The 27,763-nt window shown below is 39.7% G+C and overlaps 1 protein-coding gene across 1 annotated transcript in view; it reads right to left on the minus strand.

The window, feature by feature from the left end:
- LOC145977762 (discoidin domain-containing receptor 2-like) overlaps window positions 1–27,763 on the minus strand; it is a 407,841-nt gene that overhangs the window by 101,781 nt on the left and 278,297 nt on the right. Inside the window, exon 5 of the mRNA XM_083110031.1 lies at window positions 3,211–3,358. Coding sequence (XP_082966157.1) covers window positions 3,211–3,358 — 148 coding nt within the window. The remainder of the gene's footprint in view (window positions 1–3,210; window positions 3,359–27,763) is intronic.

Genomic DNA, 27,763 nt, shown 5'->3' on the forward strand with positions numbered 1-27,763 from the left:
GATAGTTACATCAATGTTTAGCAAGATACATGGAACAGAAGCAGATTTCATGCTGAGATTTTCCACATTACAGAGATTGCTTCGTGTAGTAGCAACATGCTACAGATTCATTTACAATGTTAAGAATCCTGTTTCGAAGAGAACAGGAAACTTTTCTTATGTAGAATTACGTGCAGTTCTGATGAAATGTATCTTAATTGTGCAACGCATTTCATTTCCACAAGAAATTCATAACTTAGAAGAAGGACAACAAGTATCAAAAATAGTTCTATCAAGGATCTTCATCCATTTATTGATGACAGACAGCTGTTACGAGTTGGTGGAAGACTCGAAAATTCAGAATTGCCATATGAGAGCAAATATCAATTAATTTTGCCTACCAAACATCATCTGACGCAACTCATAATTGAATCAGAACATCGTCGTTTATTACATGCAGGGCCTCAATTGTTGATAAGCTCTTTAAGACAGGAATACTGGATTCCACATATCAGACAAACAGTAAGATCTGTCTTGCATAAATGCTTAATATGTTTTAAGTTGCAAGCCAAGGCGTCACATCAACTCATGGGACAATTACCAAGCCCAAGAGTCGCACCATCACGTCCATTTTTAAATACAGCAGTAGATTATGCTGGTCCTTGCATCATAAGAACAAACAGAAGAAGCAGAATCACTACCAAGGGATATGTAGCTATATTTGTGTGCATGGCTACTAAAGCAGTGCATATTGAAGCAGTTATTTCCTTAACGTCAGACGCATTTATCGCTGCTCTACGCAGATTTGTTTCTAGAAGAGGAAAATGTCAAAACATATACAGTGACAACGGGACTAATTTTGTTGGAGCTAATAGAGAACTGAGAGAACTCAGTCAACTCTTCAAAGCAGAACAGCTAAAAGGTGGACTTGAAGATTTTGCAATAAAAGATGGAATCAACTGGCACTTCATCCCAGCTAACGCGCCCCACTTTGCAGGATTGTGCGAAGCCGCTGTAAAGTCTATGAAATATCACTTTAAGAGGATAGTGGGAAATGCTACTTTGACATACGAAGAGCTTGCAACATTGTTAACGCAAATTGAAGCATGCCTCAATTCCCGACCCCTGACCTCAATATCTGATAATCCCAGTGACACCTTTTTACTTAACACCTGGTCACTTTCTTATAGGGTCACCTCTCATGTCCATACCTGAGCCTGATTTAACTAACTTGCCCCAAAACAGTCTTTCTAGATGGCAACACATTCAGCAATTACAACAACATTTTTGGAAAAGATGGTCGAAGGATTATCTCCACGAACTACAACAGCGTCGTAAATGGACGGCTTCAACAGAAAATCTTCAACCAGGCATGGTGGTTCTGGTCAAAGAAGACAACGCACCTCCACTTACATGGAAAATAGCAGTAGTGGAAGAGACGTTTCCTGGTAAAGACGGTGTAGTGCGTGTGGCAAAAATTAGATCAACAACTGGTTTTACTAAAAGACCAGTGAACAAATTGATTCCCTTACCTAATGACAATTGAATTAGCAAATCTGTTGATTGGAATTTATCCAATCAAGAGGGGGGAATATGTATAGGAATGTGTTCTTGTTTTCATTATTTGGTTTTGATGATGTGGGTTAAATTACTTTTGTTCTCAAGAGATGGCGTATGTAGTCCATGTATCAGCTGTTTGCGTGGGCGCCAAGCAAAGAAAAACGGTTAGTGAGAGAGAAGCAACATGGCGCGAATCGCGATAACCACAGCTGGACATTACTAAGAACATACGTCGTCTAAAGTGATTAGAATTGCCTTTCAGTGATACTTCATGGTAGTTAGTGCATTACAGGTAGAAAATAGATGTCTCAAAAGAATCAGCGTGTGCATTTGTGATTGTGTTTTCTTACAAGAATCAACGCAACTCCAACAATGCCTATAAAACAATATAATATACTTGTTCACTGCTAAAAAACAATGAAACTTTTTGCTCATGGTGGGGATAGAACCCAGCCTCGCTCATGAAAGCTCTGTACGCTAACCAACACACTATCAATAAAAGTACATTTTTTTTCTCCACTCAGTCTGTTTCCTTCCTCAACACCTTAAAAAGCAAATGCATCTTAATATCACTGATAATTGTTTCATTGTTTGGCTATTGATAGAAATAGAAACCACGTATATCAAAAATAGACGCATTCATTCTGTAAAATATCCCATGTTTCGCACATCATGCTTCTCCGTTTACTGTTATTTGGACATTGACTTGCAAGTTAAAACTCAGCTTTGTGTCTGTGTTTTCACGTGCATGTGTGTGACAATAATGGTGTGAACGTGTGTGTGTCTATGTATTATTTTCGTTCAAACATTAATATAATTGTAAAATATAGAGATTAGTGTAATGTAAGGCGTGAAAATATTAACCCAGTCCGACAGGTTCGTTCCCAAACCACATTAAATAAAGAAACGTACGTAACGTGGACCTATATTCCATGTCGAGAACACTGGACATTACGTCCGACAATCTTCATCTCGTATTTCTCTTTGGCATCACTGATCATTTTCCCAAGATGTAAACCCGTGATTGGTATACAAGCCGCATAATTGCAATGCTGGTTGGGTTGTCTAGTAACAAGGCGCTTTGTGGTCAGACATCGAGGGCTTGCTTCAGTCGTTAATGTCCGTGACTGTACAAGTAACAGCAAAGAAATCAGTAGGAACTACAACACATCTGCGTCGAAGTGGGTTAGAAACCCTGTGTGCTCAAGGGCATCTTTGATAAGGCACCTGAATTGCCTCGAGTTGAACTGGGAAATGGGTGATTTCTAGTCCCCAAGGACCCGAAAGTTGCCGATCAACCTATAGCATGACCTTCAGTACTGAAGTTGAGCGTTTGAGAAAAGATCGCTCCAGGTTCTTCAAGCGTCTTATCAAGAATGCTTCGGTGTGCGCAGTATTGCCAACTTATTTTCCGCCGGGCAAAACTTTTTCCTACTGTTTCATCTCCGGCCAGGTGTACCAGGATAAATCTTCTGATAGACCACCGAGGCTACAGAAGAAATTCTAAGGAGATTAAATTTCATAGAATTTGAAATATCATGGCAGTCTTTGCTGGTACAAACCAAATATCTACTATATTGAAATAAAACCTGTCATAAAATTCCATCTGCCCACTTGTCTTGCACTTTAAATCAGTAAGAAGTGCAGAAGGTAGTACCTAATGCCACTTACCGTTCCAATAGCAGCCGTAGATCTCCACCCTCATGCAGACGGTCCGCATGTGGTAGCTGTAGGGAAAGAACCGGATGCGACTGGCCAGCACCGGGGGGTCGAGCTCAGTCTTCACCTCCAGGTAGGTGTTGGAGTTGCCTTCGATCACCTGCAAAGAACAACAAATCATTATTGGTTATCATTACCTCCTCACGCTACAAATGCACTTGTTTGTATTCACCTGCACGCACGTAACATAAAATACGTCTTGAAGCTTTCCCGGCGCGAATGATGAAGAGATTCTCTGGGACGTCGACCAGGTGAGTTCCGGAGCTGACGCCACTCAACTTCAGGGATTAATTTCACCTGTTCGATATCTTGGAATCTCTTCAACGTAGCTCGTACATCTAGGGTGTTCTGGAAAAAGCACGTAAGTCACAAACTGCTATTATCTGTCCCTTTCATTTAACTTACACTGAATCAATTAAAGGGAATGTTACAAATAATGCTATATTAGACATATCTAAAGATTACAAACACTGCTGTAATGTTTGCTATTAAAAGAATGAACATGAATAATAATCTACAGAAAAACTTCATATTTTGACTACTTGCTTCTTTTCGAACAGCCTAGGTATTGCAATCACTTTCATTGCTATATATTTCTTGATTAATTTCACAGTACGTTCAGATTCACGATATACAGGGTGTTCATAAAGTCCCGGTACCATTACAAAAAAACATAGCTTGGAAACTACACGCAATAAAACAGATCGCAGAATGAGCTACAACTCTCCACGTTTTATGCCATACACCATACACCTCAATGTACGCCCCTCTAGTTGCTCTCAGAACATCAAGGCGGCAATCCACTTCTGCCCATAAACGCCCCAGCATATCACCAGTAACAGTTAGGATACTCTCCGTTATTCTTCTTCGAAGAGCAGCAACATCTGGAACAGGAGTGCGGTAAACACAATCTTTGACATGCCCCCAGAAGAAGAAATTGAAAGGTGTGATATCAGGAGAGCGCGGTGGCCAGGGAATGGGTCCATCACGGCGTATCAACCTGCTAGGGAAATGCCTATCCAGAAGACCTCTAACATCCGTCATTTTGCAATCAACAACATTGTTCTATTACATGTAGTTTCCGAACTATGTTTACATAAGTAAATCTGTTGCAGTGTGTTTAGCAAAGCGCCTACTAAGTCAGGTGACCAATGTTATAGATATTGCTTTTCATAACGATTGGTTATTTATCTATTTCATCAATTCATCATTCATACTCATCGTCGGATCTAGCTAGAGAGGCACAAAAGGGGTATAAAATAACAGTAAGAGTAGTAATGTTCAGATTTCAATTGAGAAACGGAAAGGAATGCTTTTTCTGACCTGTTGTTCTGGGTAGAGAAAGAGAAGAAAAAAACGAAAGACAGAAAGAGGGAAACACAGGGGAAAATAGAGAAATAAAAAGAGTGAGAGAAATGGGGAAGAAAGAGACACATCAAAAGAGATAAGAAAAAGAATGAAATGAAGGAGGATACAAATAGAGAGACAGACAAGGAGAAAAACATGAAGAGAGAGGATCAAAAGAAACAAACAGGAGGAAAAGGGGGGAAGAAGGAGAAAGATATAGTGAAAGACAAAAATAGACAGAGAGACAAATAAAGCGACAAGTAAAATAATGAAAAGATTATCTTGGGCTATCAACAGACTTCTAATTCTACTCTACCTCCACCCTGAAGATGAGAGTGACTCTCGAAAGCTTGGAATCCTTTTCACAATTCACCTGGTCGATAGCCCGAGAGAATTTTTCATCATTCGTCACCAGAAAAGCCCCAAGACTTACTTCAAAGAAAATGTTGTATGAAATGTTTATTGCCAAAGCGTTCCGTTAACCAATAAGCCACGAAGTACTCTCAAATACATATAATATAGCTTTAGATTGGCGTATGTATGTGAACGAAATTTTGACTTGTGTAGGTTGATTGAAGCAATAAACAGTGCAATATAGAAATGGAATTTTCCCGTGATCATGGTCTCCTTGGTAAATAAGTCAAACGCGTAAAGTTCAACAGTACTGGGGAACAGCAAGAAGTGCGTAGTAAACATAACAATACTCGCAGTGCTGTGGGAAGAACAATTGCAGTAATGACTTCATTTGGAGGCCAAAGTAAGGTGGTTAAAGTACGTTTTGACATTCAAGGAGAGAGATCGCACTGCAGAAGTGAAGACTACAACAACAGCCGATGACAGCACGGACCTGGAAGAAGGCGTGGACAGCAAAAGGCAGAAAGAGTGTTGCGTGTCAGTCGCCGGCGCATTGGCTGGCTCTTTCATGCGCCAGAAGACATGATAACTGACTTTCACGAGCGATAATTACACTCTGCAACAAGAAATTCTGCTTGCGTCCTCGGGAACCAGTCGTGTTATCTCACCCCGTCTTCAGCACGCGACCTGCTGCTAATTCCTCTGACCTTGCATTGTATTTCCTCTTTACACTTTGTGGGCAGCACATTCGCTGGCGAGGGACTCCGCATATGCACCTATTATTATATGGGAGGAGCTTATCAAGTTCGCTCCATACTGTACAGTCGTCTGCAATGAAAAAGGGACATATAACCAAAGTAAAGTCCTTGCGGGTGACCGTACAAACTCACACACCTCAAATTCACCCTGGGGCGCGTCAAGTAGCGCTCAGCGAGCAACGTGATCGCTCAGCTACTTGACGGCGTTGCTCGGTGAGCGCTGCTCACTTGATCGCTGAGCGAACTTGAACCTTGCTCGCCACAGAATATTTGTTTCATTTTTGTTTGATTTTCTTAATTTTACTTCGTCTTTTGTGCCACTTTTTGGCTAATTTGCAAAGATGGGTATGAGTGATGATATGATGAAATTTATGAATGGACACTCATAAACATCCACGCCAAGGCCAGGATTCGAAACCGGGACCCCTGGGGTTGTAGCGCGATGGGCTAACTACTCCGCCACAGGGGCCGGCAAGCCCCACAATATAATCGTTTTTGTGTTTCGATCTTGTGAGGTATAGAGTAAGAGGAAAATTGTGTGAAGAATACTTATTCATTAGCCATCATCTTCAGTGAAGATGAAGAAGTGCATGTGATTAACGGCTTGCAATATAGCGTAATTACAGAGGAAGTTCAAGTAACAGAAAGTAATGGAATTGTATTAAAATGAAGGTGCTCTATTTTTCAAATATACACCGTAGTTTTGGTATGTGTTGCAACGTTTGAAGAAGACAATTTTGTCCATATCAACCATTTCCATATATCTAACGGGTTTTCAAAATCACTGAAATCTTGTCGACTCGACTCAGCTACATTGATCACAGATTACTCAAAGGCACTACTGATATTTTGATCAATGACCATACACCGTCAAGTAAATGATCTGTGTGCTCAACGATTGAAAATTTTGCTATTCCTATTTGATTTCAGCTCTAGGTAGCGTGTATTGGCTGCTGTCTAATTACTCGAGTTCAAAGTCAAAATAAGAGCTTCAAAATCGTTTAAGCATTCATAGATCTAGGGAAGAAGTAGGCAGAGATAACTGGGTAAAGAAGAAGATAAAGATAGAGAGTGAAAAGATGTAGAAAGAGGCGTTAGTGAGGAAGAAAGAGAAAGGAATGTAGGAAGAGATAGATGAAGGAAAATAAGAGGAAAGAGTGATGGAGGGAGAAATAAAGGCGGAAAAATATAGCAAACGGATAGGAAGAGAGAAGGGAGAACATAAAAGTGGAGAAAGGATTAGGAGAACGAAACAGAGGAAGATCTATGCACATATAGAGAAAGGGAAAGAGGTGTTAGAAAAAATGAGAAGACAATCCTAGTACCCATGACGACACCTGAAAATATTTCGTTCAAGCCCACCCCAGATAAATTTTCTGGCGACGCCACTGCCCCCTCCCTCCCTCCCTCCCATCCCAAATAAAGAACGTTTGAGTTAAAGGACAATAATTGTATAATCAGTCACAGCCTAGTCGTATTCAATTAAAGAAACCTAACCGTTCAAGAATAACGCTTATGAAATCAGATCAAAAGCCATGTAGGATACGTAGATGCCCCATAACACCACTTAAAGCGTTAGACAAGAAAGTCAGATATCAGGCGCTATGTTACAACTGAAAGGCGTCAAGTAGTGCCGCCTTATGAACACATAAAAGTCTTCCGTCTCATGAATTTTAAAATCCTGCTTCATTCACCGGCGCAAGAGGTTTTCCGTGTTTAGCAGGTTGTTGTGAAGTGGCCGAAATAAACGTCTCGTTAAGTTCTATCTCGACAACCAATCTTCTCGAGTTCCCATGTGATTTTCCACGCCAGTTTGCAGTGCGTATGCCTCCCACCTCCTCTGCCCCCTACAAGTATCTTCTTATGTGCAGTCACGCGATCTTAGCGAAAGTAACTCTTGACCGCGGCGGGGTCTTCACACCTTGTAAGCTCGTTCGGTTCTCATGTTTTTCTGCGCTTGCTTGCTGGAGAAACCTCTGATCTTCCTGGCCTTTTCTTGTACCGAAGAATGGTTCATCTTACGCAAGAGAAAAGGTTGTATAGAAGATTGGGATCATGGATCGAAATTATGGAATGTTCACATACGTTACAATGCTTCATTAGGAGTTTATTGGTGCTGTCCGCTACTCCTAGATGGGTTCTGGACCGTAAAGAACATTTCTATCTTTAAAGTATTTAAATTCGGTCCAGGAACTTTTCTTCCTGCTCGATTTAAATACGATGCAGGAACCTTTTTCCCGGCTGAAATTAAATTCGGTCCAGGAACCTTTTTTCAATGAAACAATACGCAACTTGGACCGAATTTAAATTGTGCGTGAAAAAAGGTTCCGGTCCTGTGGCGAAACTCAATAGAACATACCGTATTAGAATTTATGGGTTCGTGAACCTTTAACAACCCTGTCTAGGGGTTCGCCAGAGGATTTCAGTGATTTCTATTATTTAGCGTCGCTTTTCTGTCATTTTTGGTTAATCTCAAACATGAGGATGAGTGATGATATGATGGAATTGATTAAGGGACGCAAAAAAAAAACACTCATGCCCTGGACTGGATTCGAACCCGGGACCCCTGGCATCGTAGAGTGTTTTTCGAGACTATCCTATCATCAATTTCATTTACCATCGCTCATCCTCCACGTTCCGATTATCCAAAGTGACATAAAAGAGATTCTGAATAATGCAAAAACAAAATCTTATGACTGCATCATACCCGCCAAGGCGTAGTGGTAACGACGTCGACTAGTAAAGAAGGGGTCCCTAGTTCGATACCCTTTAGTGTTTCCGATCCCACATTACACTGCAGTTCCAGTCCAAAAAGAAAAAAGGAAAAAATTCTGCCCCCAAAGTGTTCGCAGCATAGAGTGACACCCGCCCGTAGGGCAACTAGCCCTTTACTAGGTTTTTGACCTTCCCTAGTGTCACAATTTTGCTCCATAAGGCTAATTGTGGCGGCCAGGTTTGGTCTCTGCTAGAAATAGTTCTCCCCTGAGATTCACACCAGATTGGACTGATGTGACCCCCTTTGGGGAGGCCTCCATTCATGCATGGCATGCACTAGTATGCTAATTACCTACATGCTATCAGGATTGGTTTTGACCTGGCTTAAATCTTGTGAAGACATTTGTATCGGGAGGCGAAGCTAGAAAAGATGTGGAAATAACTAGAAGACTAGAGAAGGCAAGCTCCGAGGGTAAAACCAAGCAAGCTTGTAAAACCTCGGCTGCATCTGTATTGTGTTGCTTCATCTAGATTCTGATGTGCGAAAAAAATCCCACGTTGAAGAGTCGGGGGAGGTAAAAACACACATCATAAAGGGAGCCGTGAAGCGGCAGGTATGAAGTTCCAGTCCCGATTAGCCTATCTGTGCATAAAGTGGACTTAAAACTGCAACACAAATTTGGACTGCATCAGAATTCTCAGCTACGCTTATCCTTTCACGAAGACAACATAATTTTAAACATCGTTTTCCCTTAAAACATGCAAAGGTTATCGAACGATAGAAATAAGATACCTATAGCGTGTTTATTTCACTGAATGGAACTCTACTTCCCCATCTCCATTCTCAACCATTTGCTCCGTTCCCCGACAAGGTGGCGTGGTGCCCCAAGCTGGGCGCCATTTTATCCTTTTTTCTTTATTTCCTCCCAGCGATGCTGCTTGACTCCATCTTCTTGACATGTGAACGATTGCCACGGCTTTGCCTCCGCGAGTCAGCAAAGCTTAACGCCTCCAGTTCAGAAAGACGTGAGAGAGAGCTGGAGTATTTTTCGCCATTAGAGAGGAAGGGCGCTCGCCCTGGGCGCTCTGTGTGAACTATGCAAGTGGTAGCCGGCAAGGATTTTTCTCCTGTGTTCTTTTCTCCCCCTTTCGCTTCTTGGCCCCTCCCTTCCTTCTCCTTTAATGAAGAAGGAAAAGCGAAAAAGAACAGTTCTTCCATTAACGGGTTTCTTTTGTTCTGACTGTTCTGGAAATAAAAGCGAGGGAGAAAGTGAACTAAGTTGGACCTTTTGGCTTGTTGACTTCGCATGGAAGCTTTGGATATAAAAACAAGAAAGTCTAAGGTTATGCTATAGGGTATGCATCAGTATTTTGAAAGTTACTCTGTCAAAGGATGTCGTTAATTTAGACTGGGTAGAGCGAAAACAATGTTTATTCTTAATGTAGATTCACATGAAAACTATTGTTTGCACGTACTATCAGAGTCAATAAAAACATTCGAATTAAAAGCACCTGAAGCAGTAAAAATTGGAACTAATGACAGGAGATGCAATAAACATTGAAAATGATGACACCAGAGGTGATAAATATTAAAAGTGATGATAGTAGAGCTGATAAACGTTGAAAATTATGACAGCAAAGGAAATATACTTTAAAATGATGACACCAAAGGCAAAAAACTTTCAAAATGATGATACCAGAGGCAGTAAACATTGAAAATGATGCCAGAGGCAATAAACGTTGAAAATGATGACACCTGAGACAATAAATGTTATAAATGATGACACCAGAAGCAATAAACATTGAAAATGATGACACCAGAAGCAATAAACATTGAAAATGATAACAGCAGCGGCAATAAACACTGAAAATGATGACAGCAGAGGCAATAAACATTGAAAATGATGACAGCAGAGGGAATAAACATTGAAAATGATGCCAAACAGAGTCAATAAAGATTGAAAATGATGATACCAGAAGCAATAAACATTAAAACTGATGACACCAGAAGAAATAAACATTTAAAATGATGACAACAGAAGCAATAAACATTAAAAATGATGACACCGTAAGCAATAAACATTGAAAATGATGAAACCATAAGTAATAAACATTGAAAATGATGACAACACTGACAATATCGAAAATAATAACACTAGAGTCATTTAACATTGAGGGTGACAAAGATCCGAAAACATTGCAAAGCAAGTTCTTGGAAGATAACTGTTCAGTTTCGTTTCAAATCACTTATATTTCCATGAAAATAATTGTAGCGTAAACTGAAAAGGCTGGTTTATCATTTTTCTACGGTAAATATGTACTGTATCTCTAAACTATATTTTTTCGGTGAAAAGCATTGACCCGGTACCTCTTGCCCTTGACAAGACAACGGTGTTACCACTACCCCACCGGGGAGGCTTTGGATGCGAGGAAGTTAGTGCGAAGTTAATAAGTTAAAGATGTGCGTGTGTATCGTTTAGTTAGTGTTCGTGATGTTAAAAAAAAAATGTTGGTTTAAAATTTAAACTTCTTAGTAAGTCACTAAGTACTTTTGGTGGAATTTGATTTTACTCAACACGGGTTCTTGATGGAGGACATTGAATTTGTATCCAGGACAAAGTGAATCATCTATCTTCAGGGCTAAACCCTAAACTCAGCTGAGCCACCTACCCCGGCCGTGACGTGGGTTCTCAATAGAGGCGGATGGAAGAAAGGGTGAAGGACCCCTTCTGTATCTGAAATCCAAAACTGCCGACGAGCTTCATAATCATGTCACGTCGTTACGATACCAGGAACTCGAGGGAAAAAAAAGATGAAAACTTTTTTTTTAATTGTCCTGGGAAAAAGTGGGTGGAGGGAGGAAGACTGTCGACATCTTTGGCCGGTAACCATGGCAACAAACCGGATATGAGTAGAGTTGAAACGACGCTTCTCTGAGACTCCCTCATAGCTCCTTTTATATCTATCACACTTTCTCAGAAATTTCTGATCCCATTTGCATTTTTATTGTCAGTGTGTTTCGCGGGGGCTGGAGGGGTTTGGTAGGGAGGGAGGAGAGAGATATTGCTTACTATACATGACGTGAAGATAAGGTTCCAATTACGGAGCTACTGAAAAGAGCTGAAACTTTCTTCTTCCTCTCCCCTCCTTTCTCTGCGTTATACTTCATCTTTCATAATACGAAGAAATGGAAAAGTTTGTCAAGCGCTTCGTCGAAATATGGCAAGCGCGTCTCCTGCATGTTGACGAACCGACTTCAAAACAGGGCTGGGAAACTTTCCTAAAAGGATGGATGCGAGTTCCGCTCCAGGGAACGTGCGTATTTGCTGCAGCTTCTCTCGTCCGTGCTTCGGAGAAAAGGCGCAATAGACTGTTCGGCAATTGTCATTCAAACTGGTGAAGTCGTGTGACGTACTATCTTCCAATGCAAAGCGTAAGAGTTCACTGGCTGAGTATGTACTGATTCATCTCTGTGACGTCAGGCAGCAGCAGCATGGAAATTGCCAGCGGGAATTCCGGAAAATGGAAAAACTTCCAAAAATATGCGGAAGAATGGAAAATATAAACATCACCAAGCCTTCTCTCTATGCTCATTTGCAACTTTTATTTCACATTGACTTGTTTTCAGTTTGTAATGCTGCGTATGGATCCGAAATATTGAGATTTCTTGTCCTCCGTTACGGCATATGTAGAAGAATGTATTCGCCTGGAAAGAATTGTCTAAATAAAAATAGTTAAAGGCTTAATAACTGAAGAAACGTTGATAAACTTAATCACAATGCTTAAAAAACATATGGAGAAGAATGTATTCGCCTGGAAAGAATTGTCTAAATAAAAACAGTTAAAAGCTTAAGAACTGAAGAAACGTTGATAAACTTAATCACAATGCTTAAAAAACTCTATGGTGTAACCTCTAAGGTCCAGGGCGTGCCACAGCGGCTTTTTCATAGGGTTACACATGGTGAGCGCATCTATAGAGCGTCTCACCCTTAAAAGTCAGTATGGGTTAAATGGAGCGCGGCGTTGCCAGATCAACAAACGGAGTAGCATCGAGTCGTTGTTAATCGCTAATGATTTACTTCCTTAATATCGTATAGGAAATCATCAAAATCTATGTATTTGATGCATTTTGGAAAAAAAAACTATAGTTACCTCAATATTTGCATGTAAATGTTTATATTTCGACGTAACAATTTACCATTTTACACTTGCATTATATGTGTAATACACGACGCAACTATTGTTACTTATTTCGTTGAATGTTCTATCCTTTACATAAACAGAATTAAATAAATGCAAAACAAACATTAAGGTACATTTTCTACGGAAAATAAAGAACACTGCACTTCCTACGAACCGGGGCACCTGCCTGCAACTGAATTGTAACCTTTGTGGCGTGCAATGAATTTGATACGCGAGACAGCCCGCATAAACAAACTACGATTGCGGAATAAATAACGGGGCTGTGTAGTAAAAATGCATTCTAAAAATAACTTCAAACAATGGTCAACACTTTTCTCGCTTGGTCTGCACGTGCATCGCGACAAACCGAAAAGTTTCTCGCTAACCAACTTTTCGTGTTACGGTCTGATGACTTATACAAAATATCCAATGTGTATATATATATAACTCTCCTCGTAAGCAAATTAATTCACTCAGGCGAAGAATATCATATCTACAAACATCATAGATCCCGTAGAAAAAACTGGCGAAGTTGTTCAAGCGGTTTCATATTTATGGCTTTTGAAGTATTTACTAGAAAAAATTAAGCGTTTTGCAAAATTGCATAATTATGAAAAATTCAGATCACATGAATTTATGACAGGTTATGTAATGCCGTCATTAAATAGAGCATAAAAAACTCTACAGGATAATGATTTCACTGTTTGAAATTTTTGACTTTTAGGCTACATTTTGTAAACTTTGTAACATCTCGCAACGCAGCCGTGGTAGAGAAGGACAGAGCTATTGGCAAAACTCATGTATTAGAGAGAGAGGGAAGTGCTCCATTTACTTCCATACTGACTTTTAAGGTTGGGACACTCTTTAGTCCCATCGCCGCTGTTTTCTGTCTTTCTAGACCGGAGCCAGTTGCTTCTTTTCAAGTAGATCCCTAATTATCCTCACCACGCTTGATCAATGCCGTTCATCTTGGGGTCTCCTACCGGGAATCGAACACGGAACGCCTGCACCAAAACAGTCTTCTCTATTGTGTGTGTGTGTCCATTCAATGACCAGCTCTCGGGTTGACCCAGGCTCGTTTCGTTTGCAAAGGCGGTGGGAGCGTTGTGCTGATCCCGTCATCTCCACAAATGGCCAAGATTTTGAATGTGTGTAGCCCTACGTCCACATCCCGCAATATGCTTCTACGTCATGTTGCAATGCCCAGGGGGTACATTTATAGACTAGTTATACTTCAAGACAAACTTAAAGAAAGTCGGAACTAATCTTCCTCACAAGGCATGAAGAGGCGTGTTGCCAACCACATGTGCATTAAATGTTGCCACTTCTTCCAAGGACACCAACGCGAACATGTGCTTCTTCACACACCTCGTCCAGATTCTGAGGAAGATAAGGTCGCAGTTTCTTTAAGTCTGTCCGAAATTATATTTACTATTTTCATTCTTACGTTTGTTCCGTTGCCTATGCGTTTCACAATCGTATTTTTGACATGCTTCCAGAAAATCTTTTTCCTTTAACAAAAAAAGGGGGGGGGGCAAAGTAAGCCGGCCTCCACCCTCATACATTCGAGGGTATGCTCTTACTGTCCTGGTATCTTTAAATAAACCAGGATGTCAGTTTCTCTAAATTTAACGATTCCCCCGCCTTTTTATTCTCTTTCTTTACATCTTTATTTAATACATAAATACAAAAAGAAAGAAAAATAGAGTATTCTGTACTTACATTGGTAACTTCAAATTTATATTATTGTATTGACCCATTCTGGTGACCGAAACCCGTGTTTTGCAAAGTATTGTTTATTTTATTTAAGGATTTTAGTTTATTTAGTAATTAGTTAAACTATTAGTAATGTAGTTTAATGTTGAGTTAGTTTCATGTTAGTTTATGGTTGGTTTGAGTTATCTAACTGTTGATATTTTGGGCATGTTATAAATAGGTAGGACAAGCATTCTGGAATCCAGAACAGTTAATGGTTTGAGTGGTTTAAGATGGTAGGGTTGTAGAGGGTGAGGGTTTAGATGGGGGTGATCTTGTGGGAACTTTGTTGGGGGTTGGCTTCTATATTAGTCTGCACGGATACTAGTACCCAGTCTCGTTTCCAGATTAGCTAACATAAGATCGAGCGCCCGAAATATAACGGCGTCAGCATCATAGTCTAACTAACAGAACAAATAATATTCTTCCATGATCATACAATAATAATTTTAATTATAATTACAACATGTTAAAATTTGGAGTGACCCGAAATTTCATCAGTATGACTCTTAAACCACGATCCTGCCACTTTCTGTCAATAATTTTTATGAGACGAAGGTGTGCAAAGTTCATCTTGCACACGTTGACGACACGCCACTGCATGGAAAGCTGCATACTACAAAGAAAGCCATTTCGCTCTTCCTTGTTTATTATATTCTCAACAAAGGCTTCTCCGTTGCTATCCACTCTCCATGCTTTCAGGTTACCTGAAGCTTGCATCTAACAACAAGATGAATGCGAGGTTAATATCTACTTCTGCGGGTTCGCCAGGCTTTATCAAGTTTGCCCCCCGCAAACTCCTTGAACAAGAGGAAGGGGGAATCGAGTAATTTTTCCCCGGTGCTGCTAATCAATAGACCAGCCCACTCCCTCCCCTTGCGTACCGTTGTGTCAAGATGGCTTCCTCGCCCGGATCAAGACAAATTACTGTGGTTCAGATGAAGGAAAGGAGAGGAGGGGGAAACCATGCAAACTACAAGAGGGTTGATTTCCGCGGAGGGGGATATTCGGGAATATCGATATCCATAACTTAATGCAGCATTGCTGGTTTCTTTTGTCGTGGGCGAATGCTTGTGCACCCACAGGGCAGAAATCAATGCAAGGTTCTGAGCACAGGACAGACACGAGACCGGACTAATGTTCGTGACTTGATTTGGGACTACTTGAGCAATTCCAGCATTTCACACAACTAACATCATTATCATATTCGACATATTCAGACATATCAGTGGGATGTCTCGCTGATTATAACCATAAGCGCTGACTTTAGGGCGGGAGGCACTTTTTCTTCCCAAAAGTTCCACAAGGGGGAAGGAGGAGAGTACTTTCTTTACCATCGAAATTTCTTTAAACTCTTCAAAATTTACTCTCAATTAAGAATTTTTATTTGAAATAAAGTTTTTTTCCCTTTGTGTTCTTGTTTTACATCCACTTTTATGTACATGTAGGCTAATTGAGGCTGGACCTACAGTTTACAGTTTGATTCGAACCACTATATTCCTCCACCGGGTATCGAACCCTGAACCTATTGATTTCAAACATATATAGGATATAAATTATTTACACACACACACGAGAGACAAAACCTAATGAAAACCTTAGTGTGAATTCAAAAATATTCATATACCAAGAGAATAAAAGCTGCTACAGTGGGATGCACAAGTATTGCTTGCCAAATAGTGCATGACTATTTTCCTTAATGTTTAAGAAACGTTTTTCTAAGAATGCTGGTGCAAACGTTACTGCACTTTGTAAAAATACCCAACTTTGTAATTTTGTACTCTGGTTTTGAGTAAAACAGTTACAAACGTTTCACTTTCTATGTTGCAATACAAGATATGCATTGTTTTGTCGTGAATTGTCCCCCACTATATCCCCAACGGCATAAATTTTCTACAACTACCCTAACATTTTTCACAAACGTGCAATTAATTCATGGTCATTTTGGCAGCAAATGTACTTTTGTGGTATGTAGACAAACCCATCCACGATTACATATATTGTCTTTATTCATTAGATAGCCATAAGGCTTGTAATAACTCGAGAAGAAGTGGGTACTTTGTGGATGTACAGTCACTTTCATTAATCCTGAAATAATCACTACCATGCATTATGTGTTGCCTAACTGTATGGTGATGGACGAATTCTATTAAGCGAGTACGTCCTACCTATCAGGAAATTCCTCGCAATGGACATCACATGTCACGCCAGAATCTCTATCTCTTTCCGTCTATTCTTGTTTCCTAAGTGCTGCACGGAAAGTTTTCCTGGAGAAAGTTCCAGAATTCCTGGAAAAAACAAAGAGCCATCTCCAAAGGACACCTGCCCACGAGCCCATCTTTCGTCCCATAATTCGCTACAAGAGCCATCACGCTCGACTTCTTTCTTCTCGGGGGGGGGGGGCAATCGATCCCAATTGTCCCATCCCCCCGGCGGCGACGGCTGCAGGGAATAAATTAATTTATCGTCGTTGAGGTAGCTGGACCACACCGAGAGACTGAATTGATTTTTATCGACGTCTCCTCCATCCAGGAGAACTTCTCCTAACTGAAATCCTCCTCTCTCTCTCTCTCTCTCTCTCTCTCTCTCTCTCTCTCTCTCTCTCTCTCCTCCATCTCCCACCTCGCCCTGCCCTGCCTCGTTTCTTCTCAGACTTACAAACAGGCCAGAAGCCTCCAGACCTCCCCATCTGAAAAACTCCACACGTCAATACGGAAGAATTATGGTCAATGGTTGGATTCATAGGAGCTAAAAACTAGATAGAAAGAAAAGACTAAAAATGGAAGATATGGGCACTACGAAGGATAAAAGTAAGGAAGAGGAGAATAAAGATAGGGTGTGGAAATAAAAATATGTGATATTGGTTACAAAGGACCCAAATATATGTTATTTGAAATCGACTATCGGACGAAATTGGTACAGTGGGCTGTACAAGTATTGCGTGATAAATAGTCCATGGCAATGGTGTTTTTAAGGAATATATATTTACATATCATGGTGTAGATGATGTCACAACTTTGATTGCCGTTTCGTATCGATTCTTGAAACACTCATTGGATAAAATAAAGTGCATGAATGTGGTGATGGACAATTTGCTTGCTAATACTTATGCATCACACTGTACATTGGAACCAACACACTGTACATCTTGAAAAGTGTTACACTCAATTTCCTATCTTTGAAAGCTTGATAACAGAGGACACGTCGTTCATATTGAATACATTAAAATGTCTTTCATCTTTGCTACAAGGAAATAAGTTAAGAATTGTGAGCTTTAAGTTCGTTTTTCTTGTAGTTATTAAAAATCTCTCATACTTTGTACCTATCTTGTATGTGTGAGGAACTCATTCTGCACCACCGAAAAGTCTTCAAGGAGATACGCAATATTAATTCTATAGCTTCCTTAATAAGGAATGTTGAAATTGTTATTGTGTTTCTAGCCATCGCTTTTTCTTCGTCACATCACCATAGTCCAACCGCAAGAATAAAGTTAATGTAAACAAAACAACGCAACTTCCAAGAAATAGTTCCTATCCTGTGTTATTTTGCCAATGGATATATTGCTCGTAGCTGTGCAGCTCATAATACAAGTTCTCACAACTTGAACATAGCAGCTACGTTGAGTGATAAGACTTCATAACATGCACTATATTCCTACGCGCAAGAATCTTGCACAATTGACATCTGAACAACCAATAGGATATGTTTACGGTGACTGTTCTTACATCAGACGCAGACTATTAGAATTTGAAATCAAGTAACTTAGGTTCAATATTAGGACATTTTGATGCCGGACATCTTGGTGCTAGGTAATTATGGTGCTTGACAATTTTACCTTTCATCTTTCTCTTCTGCGCATCCCTTCATTTCCCTGATCTATGGCCCACAATGAAAATTATAATGTTGTGAAACTTGTAAATGAACATACTCGTGTACAAGGCGTCCCCCCCCCCCCGAGTTTTCTGGAAAGAGTGAATGGAATTCGAATAGTCAAATTGTAGTGATATTATATAAGAAAAAATATTGTTGTCTGTGTCTTACAGGCCGTAAGTTACAGCAACTATTATTATTATTATTATTTAACAGTACCCTTCGGCATGTAAAGACATGGATTAGAGGTACCACAAAGGACAGTAGATTAAGTGGTATCTGACTCTGATTAATATCTGTGCATTGTGAAAAGTACAAAACGAAAAAGAAGTGTTCGTTCCTCAACAAAGTGATAGGCTAGATGTTTATTGAAATGAAGAAAGGCGAATCCTGTTTCTATCTAAATAGCATACTCGAGTCTAAACTTACATACAACGACAAAGTATATTCAATCCAATTTGAAATTTATGATTTGTAAAGTAATAATAGTAGCTAATAATAATAATAACAACAACAATAATAGCAATAATAATAATAACGTTTCTATGACTCTGCACCCCCTGATAAAAAATCCAACTCGTGTACCAGACATTTGTGAATTAAACTCGAGACCACTGTACAGGAAATGAAAACCATTATCAGCAAAACGCAACAAATCAGTCAACAAAATTCTTGGAGTCTGCTGAAGCTGAGGTGACATCTATTGAAACTATTGGACAAAAGGGAAGAAAAAACACTACGCATTTTTGGATCTTTGTTGTCTTCCGTAAGGTTCATTCCACATCTAATTATTTCCTATTTATAATACTAATAAACTTAGTGGTTTCCTAATGTATTAAGGCGAGGAGGGACAATTACGCACTAGTTGCGCATTTGTTTCAATATCGTCGGATTGGGCACTACTATTTAAAAAAGGGTTTAGTATGCAATAGAGTATGCATATCTCTCTATGTTGCAAGTGGAAACTGTTTTTCAAGGTGATTAGTAAGAAAGACACGATGTTTGAAAAATATGATTAATAAGTATTTACAGAATCCCATGATTCCTTATGGGAAATCGACTTCAAGTTACGGCTAATCAAATTGGAGTTTCGCCTTTTCCTACTACTATGACATAGTTCAACGTGTCCTTTTTCCGTCCATGCACTTTTCTACGTCATTGGATGTTTGATATTCCCGAGAGAACAAATAAAATAATGGTCCCATAAACCTAATGCATTTTCCCTTGCCTCAAACGGTCATCCTGGCAGTGTTGCCAACCCTGATGTGCATAAAAGAGCTACATTTCACCATTAATAGAGCTAGATGACTTTCAAGGTGCTAGATTAACGAAGGCTGCATAAAGTGCTTCCTAGGGTAATTTTAGGTGTCAGAGAGGTGGGGGCACTGCTATTACCGTTAGCTTTAAAGTGATGGCAATTTATTCTTAGTTTTCACCGCCTAGATTTGGTGGCATCGCCCATCTGAATAATCCAATGATGTTCATATGAAATCGAAAATAAAGGATTTCCGGATAATAATATTGTCATCTTCACCTTAGCCACAACGCTCTATATAAATATACCTGGGGAGGAAAGAGGGGGTGGGTGACGCAGCCTATATATGAATATCACGTCACGTGCAAAATGTACACTCATGGCAAAGGTTGGTCTTTATGGGCTAGAGCCAGTGGTGGCATCATGGTGGAGCAGAGGGCGGGTGCCACAGTTCACAGTCGAATGAGTGCACGAAAGAGCCAGATCTGGTTCCAAAAGAGCGAAGTTGGCAACAATGATCGGCAGCTGCCCCAGCGTGAAAGACCTAGGGAAAATTGTCCCTCCTCGCCTTAACACCTTTTTGCGCTATTTATGAAGGCTTAGCGTATTTACTATTTAACTTATGTATTGCAACAGTCTCTAAAGAAATCAAACTGTAATGCAAATAAAAGGGAGTAGGTTTTGTCCACGTCTGGTACGAGTGTGTTACTTCAGAAGTTACAGAACTTCATCATTTACAGTGTTGATGCAGAACTTCCAGAGATCATTGCCAGCATACTTTATCATTTTTTGGCCTTTTAAGTAGAAAAATCCATCATGAATTGGTATCTTCTCACCATGAGAGCCATTCACTAGCAAAGCCATTTTCTATGCGATGAGTAGGGAAGGGATTTTAAAGTGCAAAATTATGGTCTGGAAAGGGAAAAAAAAAGTTCGAGAAATGTTTTGAAATAGGTGCAAAAAAAGGTGCTGATAAAATGCCTTTATTCAATGCTCTCTTTTTCTGCGCCTTCTGTATGTAATGAGCGCGGACCGCATAGAAAACTATGGTATATAATGCGCGCGGACCGCTTAGAGAGCTGTGGTTCTGGCGAATAGGTTTTGTTGAACATTGTGTTTTCTTTCGCGGGTTTTGCTTCATTATCTTGGGAACTGTTGGGGCTGCAACGATTATATTATACCATTTTGCAGCTCTCGTATAGATCCGAATTCAGGTTGCAATTGAAAATTGAGGCGAACGGGACGGACACTACCTCATATTACACAAAAGAAACTCTGATAAGAAGATTACCAAGCAGAAAATGTACCCTTGTTGTTTACTACTCCTATACTATGCGATGTCTAGATTTTGCGCAAGAGAATTTATGGCATAATACGTCATAAACGAGAAACCCTGTTCGCGGCATATGCAAGAACAGGAGGCATTTTCTTAAATGTGTCTCGACGCCACTGAATTGAAACTCGGGACTGTCTGCAGAAAACTGGGTGTAATTTAAAGCGTCATTCGGGCGGTAATAACTGTGTTTAAGCAGGAGAGATCGTTAAAAGCAGCGTTTATGATGGCGATGGTAGATGGTCCCAGCGGCGGACAACCACTTGGATGGATTAATAATGTTGCGTCAGCCGTCACAACAAAAAAACTAGTATGTTTCAGAAAGGATGAAAACATGAGAAAAACAACACGTAATAATCAAGTTCGAAAATCAATTAACGCGTGGAGGAAACCTTGAAACAATGCGATCCCTCACGTTGTACTCTTTGGCCTTCAAAAGATTGTACAGTCAACGACAATAAAAATGGGGCATCTATATTCTGAAATACTCCCTTCTCTGCTAGGCGTTACTGTTTGCCTAAATCTACGGCGGTGGTAGCCGGTATTATTGAAAATTTGCTACTTATCGCCGGTTAGGCAACACACATTACTGCTTGCAAGGAAGTGAGTGATTCAGCATAAAGGTGTAACATTTTTATTGCCAGTGAGTGTACATAATCGAAATATTTTATGGGAATTTATACACATAGAAAACAAATTTATCTTCCAAGTTCTGTCATCTTGAAACTTGTTACCCGATTTCGCTCAAAAGCCATACCAGATGTCTGCTTGAGCTGTTAAGTGTTGGCCTTCTGTTAAGGCACCCACAAGTCATCCTCACCTCCACGTAGTACACTTCGGTAACTGCTTCTTGCAGGCCAACGAGGCTCTGTCGCCTGGATCCACAGCCAGAATAATCTTTGCGGGGTCGTGTTGTTGCATGCCGATACCCCTTTACAGCCTCGGAAATATTATAATTTTAGTTCTTGTTGAATGTATTAGTTTTAGAAATGGAGTGTGGAAGTTTTTTATGTTAGGAAGCCTGTCTTCAATTAAGAGACTTATCACCGTATTGCGTGACGGGCAAAAAGCCGGACTTAGCTTAACCCGGACAGCCACCCCCCTCCCCCAAAAAAAAAACATAACGCAAGGTTTTAAATGTGACTAGAAGTCAACAGGAGAACTTCCCAAAGAAAATGCAGTCAACCACTGACGAAATTCTGTTTCCCGCAGACTTTGTACTGTACTCTATAGTGAATTTAGGCCCATGCCCTTTAAATACACCATAATGAACGTGTTTTGTTGCTATAAATGGAGTTTTAATTCACTTTCTACTGTTCTTTTAGGTTAGTTCAGTTAATCCAGACTTTCGTTAAACCGGTCGACTTATCCCCCCATTAGTCCGGATTAACGAGGTTTTACTGTACATTATATTTGCTCTTAAATCCTAACGGAGGCATCCCTTGTCCGAGTCTCTGTTTTGAGTCCACTTATATGGACAGACAGGCTAATCGGGACTGAACCTACAGTTAAAAAGTGGACCCCTTGATTACAAGGCGAAGACGTTACCACTACGCCATCCCTCTTGAGCATAGAAAATAGTAAACGTAATTCGAATCAGTGTCCTCACGAACATTTCGGACGCAGACGGTCATAACTACAGTAGATCTCGGATTTGTATGTAATTACATATTCTAATCCTTTCTAGATACATACCTTGAACAGGAATGTGTCAACGAATTACATAACTGACATGACTTTACATAAGTTGTATGTTACATATTTGCCAGGATATTAAATATTTAAAGGTAAAGTGTTCCCCTGTGCATAGCACCACGCCATGAAGGCGTATAGGGGGTGTGGGGGTAACGCCCCACACTTTCTTGATCCGGTCGTGAGTGGGGGTGATGTGATCAGCATCACGCCCCTGACCGCCTTTACCCCCCAGGGTTTCCCCCAGGTACCCATGTTATTCGACGCTGGGTGGGCGCCGGGGCCGCTTCCACCGTTAGAAAAGTTCCCGGATTTGAACCGGCCGGGGATCGAACCCGGGACCTTGAGCATGGTAGTCAGACGCGTTACCGTCTGAGATATTTGCTAATTTAATTTCATATTTCGGTATTTTTCTCCTATCTTGATCCTTTTTCCTATATTTTTCATCTGAAACATGAAGAAGAAAATTTGTAGCTCATGTGATGTAATCAATCAGATACATAGTGCTTAACGTCACCTAAAATTGACTTCCAAGTCGAAAGATAGGCTGAAGACAAAAAAAAAGGGGAATTGTTATTTATCGAAAGATGCTGGAGTCTCTACCCCCCCCCCCCCCAACTCTTCTGTTTAGCCAAAGCACCTAGAAACTTGGCATTGGTGGATAAGAAAGCTACTTTCCTATACGTAGCGAGTTACACAATATGTTTCCTTGTACAAAGAGTACAAAAGTAGCTATGTATTTTCATTCGATTGTTCTTTGTGTAGACTTTTATTTTTACAATTTGTTGGAATTGCTTGGATACTCGATTAATATTACATATTCTTTGATACTACATATTTAGGTACATATCATTTTGATACTAATTTAGGAACATGTTTGATCAATTATTGTTACATATTTATGTACATATTTTGTACATTGATATTACATAAAACTCCGGAGTCTAGTTATAGATCTACAAACTGGTAATTCAAAAAAGAATCCCGTCTACATAGCTAAAACTCTGTCTTGTGACCAAAACTCAATATATCAAGTTTTTTTCTGCATGGCAGATGCACTCTGGGACGACACTGATGAAATGCATTAATAATGCATGCGTGATGCGAAATGGAAATTTCTTCAACGTATGTTTTCCCATTTGACAACATTACACAGACAGTTGTTTGTGGGAGCTGGACGTTGCAATCGGAGCAACAACAGGTATTATTCCTCCCCCGCCTTTTGTGCTGTGAAAGTCAGAACAGAAGCAAACAAAACATGTGCAGTGATCGATAAATCCTTCTCGCACAGGTAAACACCACCACCCCCTTCCCCCTACCTTCAGAGACTTCAATAATCAATAGTTTATACCTGCTTAGACAGCGGCTGCAACTTTGTAAACCCCACCCTCCCTGGAAGGAAGGGGTCTGTTATTACGAAGTCCACTTCCTGTTCGAGCTCGTCAGTTTGCCAGTACCAGGGCCGGAAAGAAAGATGAGAAGAAAAGGAAACAGATGAAATAAAGATGAGAAGAAAAGGAAACAGAAGGAAGAAAGATGAGAAGAAAAGGAAACAGAAGAAATAAAGATGAGAAGAAAAGGAAGCAGAAGAAATAAAGATGAGAAGAAAAGGAAACAGAAGAAATAAAGATGAGAAGAAAAGGAAGCAGAAGAAATAAAGATGAGAAGAAAAGGAAACAGAAGAAATAAAGATGAGAAGAAAAGGAAACAGAAGAAATAAAGATGAGAAGAAAAGGAAACAGAAGAAATAAAGATGAGAAGAAAAGGAGACAGAAGAAAGATGAGAAGAAAAGAAAACAGAAGAAAGAGAGATGAGAAGAAAATGAGACAGAAAAGGAAGAAAGATGAAAAGAAAGAGAAACAGAAAAGGAAGGAAGATGAGAAGAAAAGGAAACAGCCCTGGGCGGGTGGGAGGAATACCACATATAACATAAACGAGGCCAAGAAATTGTCAGGTCTAATAAATCAAAAGATTGTTTATTAATTCTGAATTATAGGTGTTCTCTATAAGCACAATTAATAAAGAATTAAGTTAACTTTCACGGAATCTAATTATCCTGGAAATTATGCAAAATGCGAAGTTTCTAATACTTTACACTCGTTTTGTGTAAAGCACTGAATTTTGTGATAGCATGTACTTTAATATTATGATATAGTTCCTGAATATTTTAAAGCAAAAATCTTGATAAATTGATACATATAAATTTAAGTGGAATAGTTGCATACTAATTTATTCATTGTTTTCTGCCCAGGGCCACGTCGTTCCTAGCAACCTCCATGCTGTTCGATCTTCAGCTCTTTGCTTTGTAGCAGCGTAGGACACATTTATTTTGATGTCGTTAATCATTTGGAATCTTCTTCTTCCCCAGATCTTCTTTCCCCTGACCATTCCTTCAATAGCATCCCTTAGCATGCAGTTTCTTCCCATCCAGTGACCCAAGAAATTTATTTTTCTCTTCATGATTATCTCCAGCGTTGCTCTCTTTTTACCCAACTCTTTCTAGCACTGCTTCATTTCTCACTTCTTCTATCCATTTCACCCGTTCCATAACCACATTTCCAAACCTTCCAGTAGCTTCTTCTCATTTGTTCTCAGTGTCCATGTTTCCGCACCATATAGAGCTACACTCCCTACAAAGCATTTCATTGGTCTTTTCCTCAGTTCCTTGTTCATCGATCCACCCAAAATTCTTTCTATTGAAGGCTTCCTTCGCCACTGCTACTCCCACTTTTATTTCTTGACTGCATTTCATATCACTGCCAATGATGCAAGCAAGCTGTCAACTAGTTCGATTCTCTTACCTCTGATACTTTTGCAACTCTCGATTTTCTTTCGATCACCATTGCTTTCGTCTTATTCACATTTATTTTTTGCAAACTAATATTAATCAATATTTCGAACAACTTGTATTTATAAAAATTGTCAAGCATCAGTATCGGGGGTATTGCAGTGTCACGGGTGGGACACGCTGACTACATTTTTTATATGAAAGTAACGATTCTGCTGATAGTCAAGCAACATTTTTCTTACAGTTTCTGTGCAATGAAATATGAAACTTAACACTGTTGATGTGTGACGAGAACTTGTCATGCTCTTTCTTCCAAATTCGAACAATTTCTCACCTAGGAAGAAACCTAATATAGGAAATATTCTAGTGTTTTATGGGGAAAAGACCACTCTTGCCTCACGACTGCCATCTGTTGTTTTTTTTTTTTTGCATGCTATTTATCTTCCTCCATAGTTGATAATAAAAGAGAAGAGAAATTTTGTTGTAAATAGGATTCTTTTCAGTTCGTTAGGAACCAAAATAGTTGAAAATGTCACTTTCCTTTCATGAAAGCCTTGAAAATTAATTTTAATGCAATTTAGATTGTCTACGTAGTCTTCGTAAGCTACAACCCAATGTAATCTACGTGTAGATTAAGTGTACACAACACATGTAGATGTGAACTTATAGTCTACGGCACATCACTGGTCACAATACAAAACACAAGTAAATCAAAAAGTTAAAATAAACCAACAATATGTAAAATACCTTTTGCCTTCTAACTTAATTTTGTATAATACTTGAATTTTTATGCAAATGACAATTTTAGATTGTTCACTCAAAAGATAGGATAAAGTTGCAGCATTGCATTTAATTTAAAAAACTGAGGTTCAGGAGCACTTTTATATAGAATGCCCCATCAGCCCTACCTAAAACCCTTCAAAGTTCGAAAATACGCCATCATGTGCAAATGACGTGAATACTGCTCTTACAATATAGCATTTATGCATTTTCTCCCTATTTTGCGTCTGTGACAACACGCATTCTGTGATAGTCAGAAAAAATCGAACACGAAAACTCCATTCGCTTCACCCTTAACATGTGACAGTACTCGTGAGACGGCTGTGAGTGATTGGAAGAATTGCTTCACACGGGAACTTTGGAGTCGATTCTTCGCTTTCGTGGCAATGACAAATATCGGCGGTTTTTCTTTTCATTGAATTATTAATGCGCTTTGGAAGTTCTTTACGGCTTTTCCGATACAATTCATATTCTCCCTGTTAACTTCCACCACCGCCCTCTCGTGACAACATATTAAGTCTCGCTCCCCGTACGGCATGTTGTTTTATAGCGTGCCTATAGATGTCTCGCTCTGTGGAAGTATGGCTGGGGGTAGTTTCCTCCCCTACTTCACCCTCTGCATTGTTTTACGTCCTCCCTCGCCCGCACTCTGTTATAATCCAACTTCCACGTATTCGATCTACTGTCCACACGCAAAGGTGTTTCGATCATGCCTGCCTCAGTGCTTCCATCTCGTAATAATTAAGGCAAGATCTTGTTTATTTATTCGTCTTCGAGAATCGAAAGCATTTGTTAAATATATTGCATGTCTTTTGTACAGTGGTTTATATATATAAGTAAATCTAACATTGGAAAACTACTATGATTTTACTCTAATCCAGATACATATAAGACGTTCGACATAGTCAAATACTCAGAGCCTCCCCGATAGCTTCGTTGCCTTGTAATCAAGTGATCCCTAGTTCGATACCCGGTGGAGGCATAGTAGTTCCGATCCAACTTTAAACTGTAGGTCCAGTCCCGATTAACTTTACTGTGTATAAAGTGGACTTAAAACACCAAATCAATCAATCAATCAACAGTCAAATATTCGGGGCTCTAACCTTTGGTGTCAAAGCTCCCAAGTTGGATTCCCCAAAATTTTCAGTAATGACCCTGTATCACTAGGACAATAGAGGGAATATTTGACTGCAATAGTAGAAGTCTCGTGAGACAGAAAACATCGGCGATGGGACTCGATGTACTGACCGTCACAGAGTCTCGATGGGGTGGGAGAAATATTTCAGTGCGCTCTCTTCTCCCTCTCCTTCAACACCCTTCTCTCTCTATCTTTGTCGTTCTTTTTATACCTCTATTTTTCCTCCTTTCCATCTTTTCTTTTCTTTGCTTTCCTCTTTCTTTCTTTCTATTTCTCTATCTATACCTACCTCTGTTTCCATATTTTCTCTTTTTCTTCTTCCTGTGTCTATATATTTTTTTCTTTTACTGTCTCTCTTCATCTTTCTATCCTTCTCTTCCTTTTCCTGTTTCTGTTTTTATTTCTATCCTTCTCTCCCTTCTCCTGTTTATTTTCTTTCTATCCTTCTCTTCGTTTTCCTGTTTCATTCTTTCTCTTCCTCTTCCAGTTTCTCTTTTTATTTCTATATTTCCCTTCCTTTTTCTTTCTTTCTCTTCC

The sequence above is a fragment of the Lepisma saccharinum genome, chromosome 23 (assembly GCF_977018435.1).
Source record: "Lepisma saccharinum chromosome 23, izLepSacc3.1, whole genome shotgun sequence".
NCBI lineage: Eukaryota > Metazoa > Arthropoda > Insecta > Zygentoma > Lepismatidae > Lepisma > Lepisma saccharinum.